The 22,598-nt window shown below is 35.7% G+C and overlaps 1 protein-coding gene across 3 annotated transcripts in view; it reads right to left on the bottom strand.

The window, feature by feature from the left end:
* Window positions 1–22,598, bottom strand: part of LOC150110523 (uncharacterized) — a 245,728-nt gene that overhangs the window by 94,343 nt on the left and 128,787 nt on the right. For all 3 annotated transcript variants that reach the window (XM_090399580.1, XM_090399594.1, XM_090399588.1), the window contains 2 exons: window positions 2,559–2,612; window positions 2,375–2,433 (listed from right to left, as the gene is read on the bottom strand). In XM_090399580.1, coding sequence (XP_090255706.1) covers window positions 2,375–2,433; window positions 2,559–2,612 — 113 coding nt within the window. The remainder of the gene's footprint in view (window positions 1–2,374; window positions 2,434–2,558; window positions 2,613–22,598) is intronic.

Raw genomic sequence — 22,598 nt, forward strand, 5'->3', positions numbered from 1 at the left:
ATATTGCTAAATGGTAATGAGATATTTTTACCTTTAATTGTCCACTCAATGTGATAGTACAATAAAGGTGGGAATTTAAGAATTCGTCTTGATTTCTATATACAATCAAAGCAGGGTGTATAAGCATTATATATTAATGGGTTACTGTTCCGTTTAATCCATTATAGTATGTGTCTGCTACAAATTTTATATGCTACACACCAGCCTAGTTATCTGACTAGATAGTGTTTGAACCTCACTGTAGAATAGATGTTTCAGAAATTCTTTAGGTAATAGATGATTTGTGTTGTCCATTATGAAACCGCCATGCTGCTTAAGAAAAGTCTGAAACAAATTGAAAAAAAAAAAAAGTATTATTAAGAGAGACTTCCAAGGAGTCAGGGACTCATCGAGAGAGGCCATATACTGCATGCACAGCTATCGTACTTGTTCTTGAATTCAATCACACTGCTTGCACACACAACATCCAATGGCAATCCATTCCAATCACACAACACTCTATTAGAGAAAAATCTAGCATTCACCCCATTCTTAGCAGCATTCATTCTCAGCTTCCTAGAATGTCCTCTTGTCTTTCCCCACCCTCCATAAAATGAAAAATTCCAACAAATGAAATGATCCTTTCAGAAGTTTGTAAGTCTCAATCACACCACCTCCCCTCTTTCTCCTGTTTGCTAGTGCCTGCACTCTACAAATTCTCAATCTATCTTCATAATCAGCATTCAACACTCCTGATGTCATTTTCAACACTCTCTCCTTTGTACTCTCTCCACTGTATCAGAATCACCATGGAAACCAGGAGACGACTTGTGCACAATAGTCCAAGCGAGGTCTTATCAAGGTCTCGCTTGGACTATATCTTTACATGTCAGAATTGCAATTATTCTCTGAGTTGTATTTGAAATCTTTGCTATATGGCCCTTGAACTTCAAATTCCTATCCACTAACACTCCAAGATCCCTAGCCTGATTAGTTTCTTCTAGCATAATCCAACCAATATAATACAACATTGGATATCTAATCACACCAAAGTGTATAACTTTACATTTACTGAGACTGAACTGACAACCATTTTCTCATGCCTACAATTCCAGCCTATTCAAATCATTCTGCAAGTACTGCAAATCAACTGCATTCCTGATTACCCTGCTTATCTTTGTATTATCAGCAAACAGCTGCATGTAGCCTATCAAATTCTTCCCAATGTCATTAATGTACATATTGAATAACAGGGAACCAAGGACTGATCCCTGTGTTACACCACTGGTTACCTTAAATCTTACAAACTCACATCCTCCACATACCACTTTTTAATATCAGTCAGTCACCCATTCTCTTATCCATGCTAATATTTTATAATTCAATCTCCAATCCCATATTTTCCACTTTATGCAACAGTCTTCCATGGCGTATTCTGTCAAAACCCTTAGCAATGTCCAGAAATATCACGGTGTATCCAATTCCCTTGTCTAGCTCAATAGTAACATTATTATAGAATGTGAGCAAGTTGTTAAAACATTACCTTCCCTTAGTAAACTCATGCTGTTCATTGCAAAGTAGAGATTCTCTGTCAACCCATTTCTGAATGTGAGCCCTAACCAACTTTTCTAAAATCTTGACTACCACTCCTGAGATACTGATTGGTCAATAGTTGAATATATCGGTCTTTGCACCACCCTTGTGCAATGGAATTTCCATACATTCTTTCCATTCCTACAGAATCTTCCCTGTTCTGAGACTCATATAGCCAGTTCAGCTGAACACCCTTTTAGCAGCCATGCATCCCATCAGTCCCTATTGCTGAATCCTTGTTCAAACAGCTCTAATACTCAAACACTGAGTTTCTTCACTCAATGAAGATGTAGCATCCTAGTAGGAGAGTTTTGCAGACAACTGCCACCAGTTGTCTGCAAAACTGTTGTGACCACTAAACATAATACTATATGTTAGCATGTGAAAGTAGTGAGAATTATAAAGTCAATTTTCTTATGTTTATCTGATGAAAAATCTGAGTTTGAGAAAAAACTCATTTGCCTGTATCAGAGATCAACTAACTTGAGAAACGGTTGGAGAAAGGTTTTAGAAAAAAAGTTCCTCTAGTTGGTGACTAGACTCAAACTTTGGGTAGTCTAACAATATGGATACAAATGTCTTTCCACATAGAAAAAAAAAATAAGTATTCCATGTTTTTTTTTTTACATAACACCAAACTTATGTTTTAATTTATGGGTGGGAGATGTTAATTAAAAAATAAAAATTGAAACATATACGGTTATGATATGACAATGTAGAAAATTAAAGTATATTTTCCACAATGAAACCTTTGATGATTAAAATCTAGTAACAATATATATAGAAAAAATATCTTCACTACCTTGGTAATCTCCAACAGGAGAGAGCTGTCTGTGCTGTGGAATTTTTTTTTCTACAAGCCTGAAAAACAGAATATTTATATTAATGATGGAGTTAATATGGTTATGAAATACTTAAGTTCAATGAAGGTTACTGTTTTAAATTCAACAAGAATTTATTCTTTTCTCAAATTTCATATTTCTTACCTTTTTGCATTTGATGCTTGAGTTTTACATTCATTTACACATTTTGAGAGTTGTCTGGAAAAAGGTAAAAAAATAATAAGTGGCATATCACTTTATGTATATGGCAACAATATTTCTGAAATACTGCTTTAAAAAGTTGCTGAATTTTAAACAGTTAAGTAAAATACCACATATTCACAAAAGCAATCTAAATAACATCAAACTGCAATAACAAATCAATGCAATAAGAATACAATCATACTACTGAGCATAATAAATTTATATATAAACTGCACATAAAAACATGCAGCTTGCTGCATATATCCAATTAGATACTCTTTCAAATTTTTCATTATAAAGTATTATGAAGCTCTATCATGTATGTTTATTATCTCATGCTTAGTGATACCACATTTACTGAAAAATGGCATGAGAAATGTGCAGTGTTCCTGGGACTTAAATTTGTAGATTTACAATCTTACTGGCTCTGTGGAGTAATATAATCACTGGTTGTCTATTCCAGTACAGTATGCTTATGATATCCTCCTTTGAAGATATTAAAATCATTGTGCTCAATACTCACTCATTCCTTTTAGCAAAATGCATTCTCACTTATTGCTATCCATGCAAAAACTATTCCCTACTGTATTTCAGGAATGCCCCCCCACTTCTTTATCATATGAAAAATCTTGTTATTTATCTAAGTTTTACTCACAAGTGTCTCCCCCCCCCACACACAGCACGTCTTTACTACAATTTCAGCTATAGTTAACATTGTGACTTTGAATGCATTGCACTAGTATGCATGAACAGTGTAAGATAAGGAGTTTGTGCAATTATTTGTTAGTGGCATTGTTCTCAACTCTTTTCACTATCTTAAGACAAGTTTAAAACATTTAAAACAATATTCTTGAGGATTCTGCAGAGTGACATACCAGATACATATACTCCTTCATGAACACAGATGACAGAAGAAATAATTTCACCTAACATGCCCACATTCAGAGATGTGGGCATGTTAAGTGAAAGCATCATGCATGCTAGAGAAAATGCAAGGAAGGAGAGTAGCACAAACAGAAGTTCAGGAATAAAAAAATCAGAAGACAGGATGAATGAATTCCATTAAAGTGGTATATTAATAGTGAAATAACGAGATAAATAAAGACAGGTTGATACATGAAGTGTAACAGACAAAAATGCAGTGACTTATAGAAGTTTTATGCGCAGACATGTAGCACATGGCAGACCATAAAATGTGGAGGATGAAAGAGTGACTGACTAGCATATGAACTGGGAGAGAAAAAGAACAGTTGTGGGCATATGAATAAGGAGGATGAAAGATTAATCAGCATGAGCAGGACTGCAGAAGAATGGGTGACAGGTACAACTGTGAAAGTAATAAGTGAGGACAGTAATGGCGAGAAATGTAGAATAGTAAAACAAGTTTTTACGGTTACTTATTCTACCATATGAAAAATCTCTCCTGGTGTCAATCCAGTAAATATCATTCAACGGCTTAAATGTCTTGATCATATCCCCCCTTTGTTTTCTATCTACCAAACTCTGGGATGAAAAACTGTACCACCTCCATATGACTGGCTAATTTGCTTTTTTGCTGAAAAGTCTTCTTATATAAATTTTTCAACTGAAAGGAAGTTAGTCAGTCTTGTAGGGAAGTTCAGCATTTCCAGATTAACTTGCTAAGTTCTTGGCTTCTTTCCTTTTCTGTACAGAGTAAGATTTCGAAGAATGGTTTGAGTGATATACTATATTATTCTATTGTCAGCACTATTTGCTGTTTATTTTGCGAGACTTAAAATAGAAGACTGTTGCTCCGGCAGGAGTTGGTACCGAGTGCACGACACTATTTCCAGGTAGTGCTTCAGATGAGTAGAAAATAAAATCTTGGCGAAAAAAAAACAATAGTTTCATGTTTTAAATAAGCAATGCCACTTGGTATAAATAAAAAATTACTGGTGAACAACAGTATAAAAGTTTCCAAATAAGACAATGCTGAAAAGCAGCTGATAATTATGCATCACCAAATTCCACATACGTACCTTCAATGTGCAGGGTATATGGCAGCATGTATGTCAGCTGTCATGTTTGTAAAAACTTGAAGATGGAAACTCAAACTTACACAAAGGTAAATTTATTAGATGTAAAATTGCCTAACTATCAAAAGGCAACTTCAGTATGTTGACAACAAAGGAACACAAAATTTAATTTAGTGTTCCTTTGATGTTCTCTTACTCAGGAAGAGATCTCTATAATAGACAAAAGTTACGAATATGTGGTCTCTCTGAGTAGGTTACCAATAATGGATTTTTTCCATCTTATACAAAGAGGTGTATGTTCAATTCCTTCTGAGACTACCAACGATGTCCACTTTCAAACAGTCATAATTCTCTTCAAAGCAAAACTATCACTTTCTAACCTTCAGAATTTAAAGCACTTAATTCTCTAAAAAAAAGAACAATAATCAGGAGAGAATATTTTTAGGAAGATTTTCTTAATGCTACATGATTTCTCTACTTAACATCCCCTCTCATTTGCTCTGAATTCCAGCCAAATTAATACAGTCAATAAATTGATTGATAACATATCCAGCTGAAATGAATTAAATGAAAAACTGAAAATATTTTATGCTCATCTGCCCAGATTATATGGCCTTCCTAAGATCTATAAGCTAGGTATTCCATTACGATCAGTAGTAGATTGGATCAACTACCCCATATAAAAGTTTTAAATACTTGTCTACATTATTATCATCCTTTGCTGGAAATCTGCTTCTCACATTAAGAACTCAGATTTTAAAACAAAAATTTGTAATCTTCATTTAAAGCCTTCAGATATTATGATTAGTCTTGATATGGTATACCTTTTCATGAACATTCCTTTGACAGATATCATTAAATTACTCTGGTTATTTCAGTGTACGAGACAAATATCAACAGATTGAAGGTAGAGCCATGGGTAGTCCTCTATCTTTCCTGCTCTTGCCAATGACGACATAGAGCATTTCAAAGATCATCACCTTAAAGACATTTCTCTTAAACCTGCAATATGGAATGGTTCTCCATCAGATTTCGAACTATATGTCTGAAAAATACATATGCTTCACCCCACAATCCAATTTACCTTAGAGTAGGAGAAAAACAATCAACTACATTAATTCTTTGTCAGCCAGATGGTAATTTACAATTTTCAGTTTTTAGAAAGAAACATGTACTGATCATTATATCATGCTACTTCTCATCATTACAATCATCCAGTCAGAAAGTTGGAACCAATAAACCCTTATTACATCAGGCTCATAATATATGTTCCACTGAAGACTTTCTACAGCAAGAATGGAATTATATCAAATCTGCCCTCATGAAAAAATGGCTTTAATGAGTCCTTTGTCAAGAAAGCATTTCATAGCTTTAGGTCATCTAGATCTCCCAAAGATATCACTCGGATTTTACTTCCGGAATTTCTGAATGTGTTGCTAAAGTTCTAAGATCTCTTAATATTGCAGTATCCTTTCATCCTGTCAGGAAGATTTCTATCTTCTTTTCCTCACCTAAAAACAGGCTTTCTCCAGTCAGCCTTACAGGTGACTACCAGATCCATTGCTCCTATCATCTGTCTTATCTTACTTTGGGCAGTATGGCAGATATCTGTCGTGCAGAACATAAATCATATATGCAGCATCATAAACCTGAACAATCTGGCCAAGCAGAGCATGCTATCTTGATGAAACATGGAGTTCCCTGGAAGAAAACTAAACTTTTACATAAAAGTAGACAACCTTGTAAAATGGCTATACAAGGAGAGCTGCAAGGCCTTTCTACACTGACTAAATTAAACAGATCAGATCTGATGGTTCAGTTATCCCCTTTATAGGAAATATTATTGTATCAATCTCATGTAAATTCTTGATCTTATTATATTACTTTATTTTTTCATTTTAATCTTTTTAAATTTTATTTATTTATTTTATTTTAATTTTTTTTTAAATGAAGAATTTAATAATTGAATGCCATCAGTCAGTAAATTCTTAATTTTCCTAATTCCTAAAAAAGATTCTTTCTTAAGCTGTAGTGTTAGTTTTAAAAATAATTCTTTCATTACATTTTATTTTGTGTTGCATTGTTAACATACTGGAGATGCTTTTGATACTTAAGCAAAAATTTTACATTTACTTCCATGTAAGTTTGAGTTTCCATCTTTAATTTTTTACAAATGCGATAGTGCTATATGATTAAGTCTGCATTATTAGTAGCCTCCTATTAACGATTTTCTTCCAAATTAATCTGTTATTATTTTTTAGGTCTCCAATATAGTGACATTTAATATTTCTGTCTTTTAAGGTACTTTTAACTGCATCAACACATCTAAATCCTGGTTGTTCTCTGGTCTCTTTAGCACCATCCTGGTGCCAAATGCCTCTTTTGCTACCCATTCCTCTGACATTTTGTTTAAGGCCCATACTACCTTAGATTAGCTCACAATATTCTTGAATACTAACAATGTTAAGTTCCTTTCTAATAACTTTATTTTTAATATGACTGCCACTGATACCACCTCTTCGATCTCCTAATTTTTCTCATGTCTGTGGTCATTAGTCTCTGATGAAATCAAAGAATTAATTGATGGATTAACTTTTGAGGCTAATGTGGTAATTTCAAATAATTATTTCTTTTGCTTGAAGGTATTATTAGGAATGTAAGTGCAAATAGTCTATGTTTTCTGTTCATCTAAATAATGGAGACAGCTGTGGTTAGATACCAAAAAGTAGTACACAGAGGAATAGAATCCAGGAGCAAGTAGGTGACTAGTGGTGTGCTGCAAGGCTCTGTGCTTGGACCACTGCTGTTTAATTTATACACAAATGTTATAGAAAATAATTTGAAGAGAGACATTTATTTGTTTACTGATGATGAAAAGTTGGGTAGGGTAATAGTTAATCAACTGATGTCAAGAGCTTGCAGAATGATTTAAATAGACTGACAGAATGGGCAAAACATAATGGATGCCGATTTAATGTGGAAAAGTGTAAAGTTGTGCATTTTGCGATAAAAATATTACAACCTGTGTATCACATTGAGGGTACTATACTCCAGAAATTGATGAAGCTAGGAATTTGGGGATAGACAGTTGAAGTTTAGACGATGTGTTGCTAAGATAGTCAGGGTAGCTCACATGTTGATTAATTTTGACGGTATAGATGAGAACACACACTGAAAAGAAAATAACTATTTATTAACTTATTGCTGATATTTTGCAGGTATTCTATCCAGCATCTTCAGAGCATGAAAATAATTTGTCACAGTACGTGAGACGACAACAATTCGGTATAACAATGGGACTAGTTTGAAACAATTGTAACATACGACACAAAGACTAAAGTCCTAATTAAGCAGCATCTATGTTGAGGGGGAAAAAAAAAAAAGATACTGGATAGAATACCAGCAAAAAGTTTAATAGTTATTTTTTTTTATCAGTCTGTGTTCTCATTTATACCATTAAAATTAATCAACATGTATGATGAACACATAAGTCTTCCCACATGTTTGAGAGTGGATCACAGGATTACTTGGTTGCTGAAGAAGACTCAGGCAGAGATCAGGGAGTTATGATTCCTCTTTATAAAGTCTTGATGCAACTGGATGTGGATTACTATGCTCAGAGCTGAGGAAGTGGTGAAGAGAGCAAGATGGTGAGTGATCTGTGGAATTCTCTCTGTGAGGAGAGATTGAGGGTTTGTGGGTTGCAAAAGTTACCAAAACAAGGGATATAATAGGACCATTTAAGTTACTTAAAGAATTTTATAGGATTAATACAGAGGAAATATTTCAGCACTTGGCTAGAGGGGACAAAACAAGAGATCATCCCTGGAAATTGGATAAGAGTGTGGTTAGCAAGAGTGTGAGAGGTGGATTTTTTGCTTGGAGAGCAGTGAATGAATAGAATGGATTGTCAGAATCTGTTATGGGTGCTTTGTCTATTAATGAATTCAAGATGTACAATAGATACTGTGCAGATAGTTTGAATCTTCCATGATAAGTCTTTGGAGGAGTCAATATTATTACTGCCTGTGTAATAATAATTATTGGCATTTCACTGGGAACAAAATGTCTGATTATCACAATGCATAGAGCACCCACAAATGGTGTGTTCCAAAAACATCAAAATAAAATAACTTTAAATGAATTGTTATCCATTATCATCATTATGGGGAAAATTTCCTGCCATAGTTGGAAGTAGCTGACTAAACACTTCACTGACTGTAAAAAAAAGTTCATCACCACTTGAATGAAAGACACTTTATTCAAATGTCTCATACCAAAACAATGAACACCACATTCAGACACTGCCTTGTTTGTTTTTCAAATCAATTACATTTCTATTTTTCAGAAACAAACACGTGCCAACTTGTTTCATTCAAATAATACAAGTTCCAAGGTATCAGAAATTCAGCTTGAAATTAACTTAATGCAGCATCAGGAGTTTATTGCATGGAAAATGGCAGTGAACAGTTTTAATATTTTTTTAAATAACGGTTTTACACACGTAAAGGAAACTAAAATTTATTAAATACAAATAATTTATTTCTCTCTCGGTCTCCAAAAGTTAGATAGGGCTAAAACGGCCTCGCATAAGAGAATAAAAGACGTTAGCTGATTTTTTTTTAAATTTTATTTCGCTGAATGTAAAATGTATGAAACAGTTATTTAAAAAATAATATGCCTACCACGCATGTTTCTATTAGATGGTTGGTAGGTGAATAGTTTTGTTTAGAACTTAACATACATCTGACAGTACTGTTCCCCCCCCCCAAACACACACACACACACACAATGGGACCATTTTTTTTTTTTTTTTTTTTTTTTTAACTAAGATCACATCTACTGGTCGTAACGACTTTGAAAATTACTGACAGGTGCTAATGAAACACTGGACAATTATTCTTTACTTTCCGTTATCAAAAGAGACATTTTCTAGGATCTAGTTTTTAAAATACTCTTATGCAATGAACTGGTATTCACAATTAAATCTTATGAAAAAACTCAATCTGAGAAGAGGTCTCTTGAACCAGCGCATTTCCTTACTCTAGCTGAAACGGTTGGAAACAACTAATTTAAGTCAATAAAAATTCTCTTGTGTTAACCCAAACACAAATGAGTAATAAAGAAAAAAAAAATAAATAAAAGCTGCCCTCTATACGTCCTTGATCTAAGTTCATGAGAAGCGTCAATACTTCCGCTCCAGATACGTACAACACTGCCATAACAGATGAATTAACGGTTCCGTTTTAACTGCTGCTTTCCGAGTTATTAGGTTTGGTAATTTTTCACAATAAATACGACGTTCGTATATTTCAATTGCTTTTACATAATACTTTTATGCATCATACAGAGTGTGTGTGTGCGCGCGCGCGTTGGTCTTCTAATAACTCTATGACCTTCAGAATTTGCCACTTGTATACACAGAATACAATACCAGTATACTAGCCAGCCAAGTTTATAATAACGAAATACTGCACTGACCCACTCAATTTCGGTACTGAACCATTTAAGAAATTTATCGTCACGGCAGGAGAGAGGGTGGCTACCACGATGTAGCATGTATTAAGCCAGTGGATAATTAATGCAAGGCACAAGTGCGAATACCAGTACTGTACAGATAAATCGGAAAATTGCTCTATATATCTAATTTCATTTTTCTGCAAATTCATTATATTACAGATGTTTTGTAATCCCACAATTTTCCTAAGCGATTTCAAATTGTGAGGAAATTTTTTTTTGATATTAGAAATGACGAAACCTTACAAATTGTAAATGAATGAAAAAAAAAAAAAAAAAAAAAACAGAATGGTGAAAGCTTGTTAACATAACGCAAAAAAAATAAATAAATAAAATAAGAAGAAGAAGAATAGAAAAAATGGACGCTAGTACTAGAAGACCATTTACAGCCCTGCTTAGCTGAGTGGTAATGAATCTGCTCTCCCACCAACAGGGTGCAGTTCGAATTCCGTAGTGGGCAGAGATGTTTTTAATCGTTTTTGAGTGGGGGATGAATTTTATTTTCCAGCTTACTGGAAGCCTGAAATGGCATGAAAACGTTCCATGCTTGGTCTCTCGCAGGGAGTTTTCATATTATGTATAAATTAAATAAAAATTCTAAAAAAAGTATTAAAAATGGTTAAAAATCCTTAGCCCATTCACGGTGCTAATATACTATACGTTTACAACCTTTCGAGGAAAAAAAATAAATAAAAAGCTGGAAGACTACGGAAGCAGTGGAGGGTGTGGACTTGTCGCAACAGGTCTAAAGACTTCACCTATTGATTACTATGATAATAATGATAATAATAATAATAATAATAAAGCATTAATTTTTGAAACATTCAAGAAAGAAATTCGGATAAGAATTCTTGTAGCTTATTACGAGAAAATATCGGAAAATCTGAGAAAATGCGAACAAATAGTGATTTAATGCATCTACGAACCGAATTCTCAGTTGTGCATGAATTTATCATTATTTTATTTAAATAAATGATAAATTATTTCAATTTATCATTGATAAATTGATGATATTTTATCAATTTATCTCCATGGGGAATTTCTCCAACTTCGCGAGAGATACGAAGTGGAAGAAATTTTCTCACGTAGTACTTTTATACAAACTCATTTACTGATAATGCACTGAACTCCTTCTCCACTCTCCAAGAAAATTCTAGTCCTCGCATCCTTATTAATCATGCTTAATCAATTTCCATGGTTGATCCCTTATTCTTTCCTCTCGTGCTATGCATTCAAATAATTTCTTCACCTTCGTAACTTATAGTTTTCTTGTCTCCTCTTTTCTGTCTTATCAACTAACTATCAGCTTCTCCTGGTAGCAAGCATACTATAAACCAGTCACCATACTGGTCCATCTATCACTCATAAATCTTTTCACTTCCACTTTATCCGATGTAATAGTATTAAGGCCTTATATAGAGAAACAAAAGTCTCCATATTTCACTTGGTATAGACGATGCCGTTTAGTACGAACGACCTCGGTTAGAATCCCATCTAGGACGCGAAGAATCTTTATCATATTTTTTCAACTGAAGTGAGTTAGCCCGTCTTATACGAGGTAGAAGGAATTTTCCTCCAGGAAACTTGGATTTTTCATCCTGCAAAACAGGCAAACTGACCAGAAGAACACACGCAACTGACAGTCACAGCATATAATTCACCGCCCTGTCACAAGCAGTGTCAAGTTTCTTAAGATGACAAATACGCCATGAATTGAATTACATTGTGCAACAAGATCTTGGTGGTTATGATTTTTTTTTTTTTTTTTTTTGACTTGGATGACGGTGTAAAGTGGCATGGATATAACGAAAAACTGAAAAAGCCTTTCTGAGTTTCTTTTCAAAAAAAATGACAAATGCAAACTACTATCAGGCTGATGAAGAATCAATAAATAAAGAGAGTCTAGATGGTTGTTTTTCTTCTCCTCTAGAGTGAAATGAATAACTGTACTTCTCGTAACTATTCTGAGCACGTGTGTTTCATTTATATCTATTTCACGTTTGAAGTCACATCGTTCAATTGTTTTCAACAACATTTGGAAAACGTTCGTTTCTTACGATTTCTCAAAGCAATTTTACAAGTGGACTAAAAGCAAGAAAAATGCTGTCAAGGAAAAGAAAAGAAAATTAGCAGAGGCCGTCACAGAGAACATCGTTCAACCAGTTATTCGTCGATTTTTTTTTTACCTGCGTTGATAAAAAAATAAGCAACATCTTCATAAAAAGACACACATTTCACATGTAACAATCAGTCAATTACCGAGGAAACTGGATGCAATTTAGAAGTTGTCACTTGGATGACATTTTTTTTTTTTAATGGTGAGAATACTCTCCTGAAATTTGAGAAATATAATAACAACAACATAACTACTGAATATAAATAATGCTAGTAAAGGGTAGTAGCTTCTAAATTGCAGACAACCTCCTGCTTCCTCGGTATATTCAGCCTATTTTTTTTTTTAATATGAGCTTTTTTTTATTTTGTATTAGAGTAGTACATTACTACAATGAATTAGTAAAATGTGGAGAAAGAAAAAACTTGCTAACAGTGAATCTGAAGACCTGAAAATCACATATTTTGGAAAATGCACAAGTTTCGGATGCGATTCTTAGCAGTGAGAGAATGAAGAATGGGGGTGGGAGATTCTGTATGAGTCTGGAGTTGAATTATGAAGAGGGGATGTTGAATAGCTATTACATGTATTTTAACAGACCTTTGGACCATCTACCTGATTTGCGGGATGAAATAACCTAGGTTTCCAGGAAGGAAAAATCCGGTCACCTCCTAGGATACCGGCTAAGTGACATCAGGCATGCAGAAAAAAATGACTTTATACCCCCCATTCAAAACTAGTCGTTGTTTGGCGCTGAGGAAAGTAGAGATTTTTTTTCATCACAGAAGAAACTTGTTTTCACTCCCACCACTCAGTAAAATAATCAACCATCACGGAATATACACACCAGTACAAGTACAAATAAATTCGAGTTAGAAAACACTACGTCTTATCTGGCACACGGTGAAAATGCACCTGGCCTCGGCGATGGTTTACCGATTTTTTGAGTTGGAATTACACGAGTGTCGCATGCTCTTTTAGAAGAATGAAAAGGACTTGGAGGAAACCAAAGCAAATGTCCCGTATAAGTACATAACATAAAACATTTACTGCTTCCTATCACCCATTCCTTAAAAATTTTCGGTCATTATGCTTTTATTTGATTGTTACAATTACTGTTATGTATCGGTCAGTTAATCTGTTTAGAAATGCTGGCTACATCGTACTACAATTAGTTTATCTTTGAAAGGACTGTGTTGGTGGTATTTACAATATTTCTCTATTTCTCGAGAACTAGACAGCTTGAAGAATGAGAAGCATAATACAAGTAAACAAGATTTTAACTTTCTGGTAGTTTTACAATTCAAGTTTTATAACTCAAGAGAAACGGTTTGCTTTCTACAAGTCATTATCAGAGCAGATAAGATTGGTGCTATGCACAAGTTTTGCTGATTAAGAGCAATGACTTGTTTTAGATCAGGGCTGTCCAACCTTAGGTAATCCGAGGGCCGCATCACAATGCGTATCTAGTAATTTGGTGAGCAGCAGCGACACACCCTCGATAGCTGAACAAACGAACAACACCAAACGAGCGCTCACGTTCCCCGTGAGCGGCCAGAGCATGCGCGTTGGAACAAAACAGTATACGAACGCTTCTTTGACACATCTAATATTTGAAAAACACGTGGGTATACAGTGATGTAAAAACACAAAATAAAATTACCAATTAGTGATAGAATTAAAATATTTAATAAGCATTCGATTCAAATTGTTATTTATTTTTTTTTTTTTTCGCTCGTGAAAATCAAAACCCACAGGCGGGCCGCACAAAATCGCACCGCGGGCAGTGCTTTGGACAGCCCTGATTTAGATAATCAAAGCAAACAAGGCCTTTATGCACCAGGTATTATATCTAAAAAAGAAAGTAAAAAGATAAGTTTGTTTGTTGAAAATGAAAATTCAGCGTTTTCCATATGGAATTTTCCTGTCGCTTTCGCCTCAGTTATAAAGAAAATCTCTATAAATTTCTTCTATAACTGACAAGATTTAAACTGATCTTTCAAATTTGTTTGATTCAAATCCTCAATTTGAATCAAACCAGTGTTTCCTAAAGAAATAAATTACAAGTAAAGTTTTCATTTAATTTCAGGTGTGGAGATCGTGTTTATAGACGACATGAACAGATTTATTAAAATAAACAATATAGCTCGACAAGTTTCGTAAATCATCGGACTTACGTCATTAGAGTTCAAGATTTGTGTATATATGTTACCGCTAAAGTGCGAAAACCGTTAATGTGCACATTACCTTGCTAATCTGCAGATTAACTGATTTGCTCCGTTAACGTGCGGAATCAAGAGTTTTCCGCATTTTACCTAGGTAATGTGCACATTAACGGCTTCCGTATCGTTAAAGTTCAAAAGTTTGTTTCTCTCATTTCCTTTCCCTACTCCTTCCCCCCTCTCCCTCCACTTTTAGTTTGGTTTTTTAATAAGTAAACATAATTTTATCATATGTTTTTTTTCTTAATTGTAATAATATTTTAAACCGTTTGATTCCTTGTATTATATTAATTGATTGATTCTATCAACTAATTTGTTGATTGTATTAACTTGATTCTTTAGATATCAAAAAATAAATAAATAACATTATCTTAATTTAAACATACAGAAACGTTGCTGTTGTTCCAGCAAAGATCTTATTTCCACTTTAACGAGTGCCTAGTAGGTAATGTGCAGATTACCTAGGTAATTTGAGAAATGAAATAATTTTCCGCACATTAACGGATCACCGTAGTTAATCTGCACAATACCTAGATAATCTGCAGAATAACTGATTTCTGCACTTTAGCGGTAACATATATATATATACACACACTAGTGGCCAAAATTGTGGAAACCTTTTGGAAAAAGTGTATTTCTGAGGTTTGATGGCTCATAACACCACTTTTTTTTTTTTGAGTAATAACATAAAATTATATATCAATGGAAAGAAAATTTAATCAAGAATGTAATGCAATAACTTTTATGAAGGATTTTTTTTTTATTAGAACAGAAGTTATAAAGAAGAAAAGTGAAACAGAAAAAATTAGATATACAAAAATTCTCACAATGTGAGTTAATACTTAGTTGGGTAATCTTTAGCGTTAATTACGGCCTTACAACGCCTTCCCATGGCGTGCACCAAGTTTTTTAGTTCTGCAGCTGTTATAATGTGAAATCAAGATTGAATTATTGCTTCTATTAATTGGGTTTTATTGGTGGGTTGCTTCTGACTAACAAGTTTCTTTAGTCGGCTCCATAAATTTTCGATTGGGAGGCATGGGCTGTTCCCAGGCCATTCCAGCAGTGGAATATGATTATCTTGAAACCACTTTTTGCACACAGCAGCAACATGACATGAAGCTGAATCCTGTTGAAATATAAATTCTTCATTATCTTGGAAAAGATCATTTGCGGAAGGCTTCAGTTTGGGCTCAAGTATTTCATTTATGTATTTTTGGGCATTTATATTCGCATTAATCACGCAAATTCTGCCCACACCTTTTGATGTCATACAACCCCAGATTTCACGGTAGGTGTAATGCGATCAGGATGCAAATCTTCTCCGATTCTTCTTCTTACGTATTTTATGCCATCACTACCAAACAGAGAGAGATTTTGGTCTCATCACTCCAAATAACACTGTCCTTTCTAATTTCACTATTTTGGGGCATTTATATTCCCATTAATCATGCAAATTCTGCCCACACCTTTTGATATCATACAACTCCAGATCATAACACTAAGTGGGTGTTTCACGGTAGGTGTAATGCAATAAGGATGCAAATCTTCTCCGATTCTTCTCCTTACGTATTTTATGCCATCACTACCAAATAACACTGTCATTTGTTCTGCTGTCCACTTAACATTAGCCCATGTTTAACATGTTCATTGCCAATCGCGCGATGCGAGTTCTCACCAAACGGCCGATCACGCATTATCGCGTGGACGTCGCTAACTAAATAAAAAAATAAAAAAAAATTTGGCCACCACACGAAATTCCAATTTTCAGCTTGGCAACGAACGATATCGCGCGAGCACGCGATATCGCGTGATGCGAGTTCTCACCGGGCAGCCGATGACGCGTTATCGCGGGGACGTCGCTAACTAAATAAAAAAATAAAAAAAATTTGGCCACCACACGAAATTCCAATTTTCAGCTTGGCAATGAAAGTGTTAATCTTTTCAACCTTTGTTTGAGAGATAAAAATGGCTTTTTTCGTGGAATTCTAGCATTTAGACCAAATTCCTGCAGTCTGCGCCAAACAGTCCTTGCACTGAACTTCACATTGTATTGTGCCATTTCATCTTGTATACACCCAGATGATTTTCTTCTGTCACGTAGACACAGTCTCTCAATTCTTCTATCATCACTTGCTGTTGTGCACCTTTTCCTGCCCTTTACCAGTCTGGTTTTGTAGTGACTGAGTCTCCTTATACCTCTTTAAAAATTTAGAAAAGCCACATTTGGTTAAGTTTCCAAAAATTTTTCTTCTAATTTCTTCATAACTGTAGCCTTGTTCACTTAATAGTATTATTTTACATCACTTTCTGGGTGACCAGTCAACTCTTTGCGCCATTTCTTTAATTTCATTACATTTTACAAGCTCACTAAATGAAAGAACGAAAAAAAAAAAAAAAAAAAACCAACCAACTTGATAGCAATCACATAACACACACAAACGTCCTCCTCTCCAATACATGACAAATGTCTCAGCTCCAATACATGACATCAATAGCTGATCCTACTGTGACCTTATTGGCTCATTGCCAAAACAAGATGACACCTGATTGGCTCTCTAAACACTCATGCTCATTGGCTACATTCAAATGAAGGAAAGCTACTTCATATCAACCTAAGCAAGTTGTGCTTCTTTTTTCTGGTTATTTGGCTATAACTTTTCATAGAATACAGATAATTGAACAAACTTTGTTGCATTACATTCTTGATTAAATTATCTTTCCATTGATATATAATTTTATGGTGTTACACAAAAAAAAATGGTATTAGGAGCCATCAAACCTCAAAAATACACTTTTTCCAAAAGGTTTCCACAATTTTGGCTACTAGAGTGTGTGTTATAAGACTACAAAAAATTAATACACAACAGAAACATATAAGAAAAACACTAGTACACAGTGACCAAAAATAACCCGTTGTATTAACTAATAGGCAAGAATTCGAACAATGCTAGTTGTTGCTGTCACGTTTCTTTGGAATAAGTTATTGTAATTCTGCGTTTGTTAGATTTTTGGTGAATTGCAGACCAAACTTGAATTGGATTAAATCTTGTATCAATATACGGTCTGTTTTTAAAATCAAACTACTTGGTGGCCTATACTTGTACTTGTTGCGTGGAAGTCTAATCCTGTGCTTTCTTTGAAAAAAGGACATTGAAAAATCAACACAATTCTTGATTCATTGCTCTTGTGGCATTTGCTATGTAGGCCAGACGGAATGATCTGGAGAGATACGCATATCTCAACACATAAAAAGACGTTGAGGGAAAGAAAAAAAAAAAAAGCACAGGTCAGAATCAGCCTTTCACATAATCAATGCCAGCCGCCAAGTAGTTTGACCAAAAAAATGCCGTATATTGATCATAACTGTTTTATAAGAAAATTTAAAGAGGCTTCTGAAATGCTCCTTACTCCCACACAACGTAACGTTTGATCCTAACCAAGTTTGGTCTGCATTCATCAGAAATCTAACAACCGCAGAATTGGAGATGCTAAACCTTATGCCACAGAACGTAATAACAGCGACAACTACATTTTCGAACACACACACACACACACACACACACACACTTAGTTAACAAAACGTTCCCCATCCCCTTTATATATATATATACCGGGTGATCCAAAAGTAACAGAAAAAGTAAAAATTCAATAATTCGAAAAGTATAGACAGTAGAACGATGCGGTTTTCACAGAAATGCACAGAAAAACATAGGATTTTTTTTAATAACGAAAAATTTTATTACCAGAATATTTACATTTGCCACCGCCAGGTGGCCCTTCAGTTGTGTCAGCAATTTGTGCAGTGGCGCAGCACAATTCGCAATGCAGCTAGAATTACAAATGTTCAATATGACGGCCGTCATTCATGAGAATGGACTTCAGACGTGGCACGACACCCTGCACAGCATCGAAGAGGGTTTCAGCTGTAATTCCTGTCACATGATGACGAATAGCTTCTTTCAACATGGCAGACGTCGGTCGATCTCTGTACACCTGTGACTTCAAGTAGCCCCATAACCAAAAGTCACAAGGTGTAAGGTCTGGAGATCTTGGTGGCCATTCGTGCGGAATGAGCAACTGAGGACACGGTCTTCGCCAAATGTCAATCGCAGCAGGTGCTAGACAGGACCTGTGATGTGCGGAGGTGCTCCATCCTGCATGAATGTTACACTATGGAGCTTGCCTCTCTTGCAAGGAGGGAATGTCTCTTAAAAGCGCTGCATAACGCTCGCCTATGACAGAAACAGTTCAATAATTCGTTTGAACTGTTTCAAACGAATTAGTTTAGACTTCCTTAAAGAAAAAGGGACCTATAATTAATGATGCAGTGAACCCACACCATGCTGTCACCTTTGGCTGATGCAAAGGGGTTTCCACAATCGCGTGTTTGTTCTCTCTCGCCCAGATGCGGCAGTTGTGCGCATTTACACTTCGATTAAGCGAAAAGTGCGCCTCGTCAGTCCACAGGACATTTGACAGCCAGTCCGCATTGTTTTCCATCTGTTGAAAAGCCCGATTTGCAAATTCATGACGTCTCTCGAAATCGGTTGGTTTCAGCTCCTGTACGTGTTGGATTTTATAAGGATAGCACTTGAGGATGATCGCCACACAGTCCCGTACGAAATGCCGGTTCGTCTTGAAATTTCACACGCACTGCATTCCCCATGTGCGGAAGCTGCCGCTTGTGTGTCGGTCTCGTGCACAACTGCAATAGTTTTTTTGAGTCTCCCGCTTCTTGCACGTGCTTCCAAACTGCCAGTGTCCTCAAACCTTTTCATCATAGCTATCAGTGAGGAACAAGACATTGGTCCCTGCCCACTTCTAATACCCCGCATCGAACGATAGGTGCGCAAAGCCACACTTGCACATTCGGAGTTCTGATAATACAGCTTAACTAAAAGTGCTTTATCCCTTAACGATAACATGCCTCACCTTGGCAGAACGTTTAACTTCAGTAACAAACGTTAAATGCTGAAAGTTTAATTTTAGTATTCACTACATCTGAAATTTACCTCACGGTTTAAATGGTGACAGGTAGCAGCTCCGGGATCGCTACAGCGCCACCTGTCGGTGACAAATGTAACTATTCTGGCAATAAAATTTTTCGTTATTAAAAAAAATCCAATGTCTTTCTGTGAAAACCGCATCGTGCTACTGTCTATACTTTTCGAATTATTGAATTTTTACTTTTTCTGTGACTTTTGGATCACCAGGTATACATATATATGTTAAAGATACCAAGCAATTTTATAGGTTAGGTTTTAATCCTTTAACGTGCAGGCGCAAACTTGATTTACTTGTCTGTTTGTTTACTTAGGATAAAGGATTAAAACCTAGCGTATAAAATTCCTTGGTATCTTTGACATTATATATATATATATATACAGGGTGTTCGGGATAAATTTGACAGTTTCGTAAGGAAAAAGAAAATCTTCTTTGTATCTATTAAATTTAATGAATTGACAAAAAAACATTACAGGCAGAGTTAATTACAATACTATCAACAAGATTTACTCAAAATAACCACCATTAGCATCGATCACAGCTTCAATTCTGCTTCGGAACCTTGAACAAGCTGATGCTACAGTCTCCCTGGGAAGGGCCGCAAAAACTGTTTTAATTTTATCCATTAACTGGGCTTTTGTATTACTGGAAGTGCGATTGGTGTCTTTTTCAACTGCGCCCCATACAAAATAATCCATGGGGTTAAGGTCTGGGGAGTTTGGAGGCCAAACATTTGGACTGGTGAAGTCGTAGAAATTTTCAGACAACCATTTTTGACTTTTCCCAGAGGTGTGGCAAGGGGCCGAATCCTGCTGCCATACATACGGCCTACCATTGGCTACCCTTGTTATCCAGGGCTTGACTACAGTTAGCAACTCCACGAACAAAGCCCGAATTCCAATGCCAGGGTTCTTCAACACCTGTTCCTGCAGATTTGCGAGGAATTCTGCTGTACGAACGCAATCAGATCGTCTGCTAGGGATCTTTCTTCTTGCTACATCCTCGTAGTCACCATTGCAAGTCTCTAGTTCATGCCTGATTGTTTTTACTGTATTCAGGGAGCATTGGGCAGCAGTCGTAATATCCTTATTTTGATGGCGGGCACGAATCATCATGATACAAGTTATTCTCTTCCATGATTCAGGTGGGTTCCAGCTATCCATCCTTTCTGACATCTTGTATATGAATGAAGAAGGGTCCAAACTTTTAAATGAAGAGAAGTGTGTGTTAATACATGTAACTTACGGAAAAATATAATTAATTATAAATATGTCAAATTTATCCCGAACACCCTGTATATATATATATATATATATATATATATATATATATATATATATATATATATATATATATATATATATATATATATATACTAGAGGGGCTTCTCCCCCCGAGTTCCGGACTGGTAGGCCGGTTCTCCTTGAATTTTGATAACTCGAAAGGTGGTTCCGTCCCCCTGGCGCCTGCGGCGGCCAACCCCAAAGATTTCATCCTCTAATATAGCTTTTTATTTTATTTTTTTTTCAAATTTATGCTAACTGATGGATTAATTATAATCATTTCTATTGTTTACTGTATTCGCTTAACACGATTTCGCTTAGCGCACATTAATTGATGGATTAATTAATCGCGTTAAGCGAGGTTTTCCTGCATATATACACACGCAGCTCTTGTACCCCCTAATGATGTAAATCCGACGACTTACGAAACTTGTCGGATTATATTGTTTACTTTAATATATAGTCATGTTTAGAAACATGCAGTCTCCATACTGGATATTAAATGAAGATTTGCTAAAACCACAGAAATATGCGTTTTCATATAACACCATATTTTCCATATTATTCTTAACTTCGTAGATACAGTTATGAAGGCGTCGCTAATAAGATTCACGAAGCCAATTTTTTTTTCAACCTTTACCCACTCTAACATAAACCTTGGTCATCTTTCAAGGCCGAGGTAAAATTGAAGGGCAAAGAGAGGGAAGAAACTCAAGGTTAAAGAAAAGAAAACCTCCGTTCAACTGCCTCTCGGTAATTCTAGGAAATTAGATGGACAGGTATAAGTAACCGACAGTCGAGCTGGAAATGTTCCAAGTAGGAAATATTCGGCAGTTGCTATTTCTTAGAATATATTTGAAGGCAAAAGCTGAAACGGTAATCGCTGCAGTAAGGCACACAATTAACAGAAAAACAGTCCGCACGGTTAGCCTAGTGGCTGTGCGCTTCGCAACCATATGCCTGGGGAAGGAGTATCCTAGGTTCGATTCCCGTCGACGACGTGAGGAGCTTAAGGATATTCCTCAGCCATAGCCAAGTTAGCCGGTCTTGGGCGTGGACAGCAGGTTTTTTTTTCAAGTTTATCTGGGGTTTTTCATCCCGCAAGCAGGCAAACCGGCCCCGTGAACACACACACGGATACAGTCAGGAATACTTAAGACAATCTCCCCAGCTATAGGTCTGATTTGTCAGCTGTGCCGGTCCCGAGTCCAGATAAAAATAGGGGGAAGATTGAAGTGGTGCCGTATCTCCCCGTAAAAGGGGCTCACGACCGTTGAATCACCATACGAAATGAAAACAGAAAAACACACATTTTACAATAAAAACCGAAATATATTAAATTAAAAATTAACTATTACTAAATGATTAATCATATAATATGAAAAGCCGCTAACATAAGTTTATGACCTCATTTCGAATAAGAAATAACATGGAAATATATGGAGAAGAGGGACTGTATAATTTTCATTATGTGCAAGAGATGCTTAGGAGCAGATAGGACCAACTTATTAAACTTTGCAACAGCGAGACCTGGTTACTAGAGATTTACTTAGGATTAATGCGGAAACATTTATACGGTAATGAGAGCAGTGTTATCTCTGTATGTTCTGGCCGATTTGCCTATGAAAAACCAGAGCTTTGAGTTAAAAATCCAGCAACCTCAGTATGCAACCAGCTGACTCACATTCAGCTGAGAAATCCCTACAAACATTGTAGTATTTCATACTAATGAAAGCGAGCGATAGCAAATGCAAAGAAGTGCCCTTGACTTGGTTGTTTAATGAGAATTTTGAATCTAGAACCATTCCGAATGAATAAGAAGGGGACATACACCATTCCCATGAGCCACGTAAAAACTAAAC

This window comes from Typopeltis vanoorti, chromosome 1 (genome assembly GCF_054136105.1).
Source record: "Typopeltis vanoorti isolate ZY-2024b chromosome 1, IOZ_Tvanoo_1.0, whole genome shotgun sequence".
In the NCBI taxonomy this organism is placed as follows: Eukaryota; Metazoa; Arthropoda; class Arachnida; order Uropygi; family Thelyphonidae; genus Typopeltis; species Typopeltis vanoorti.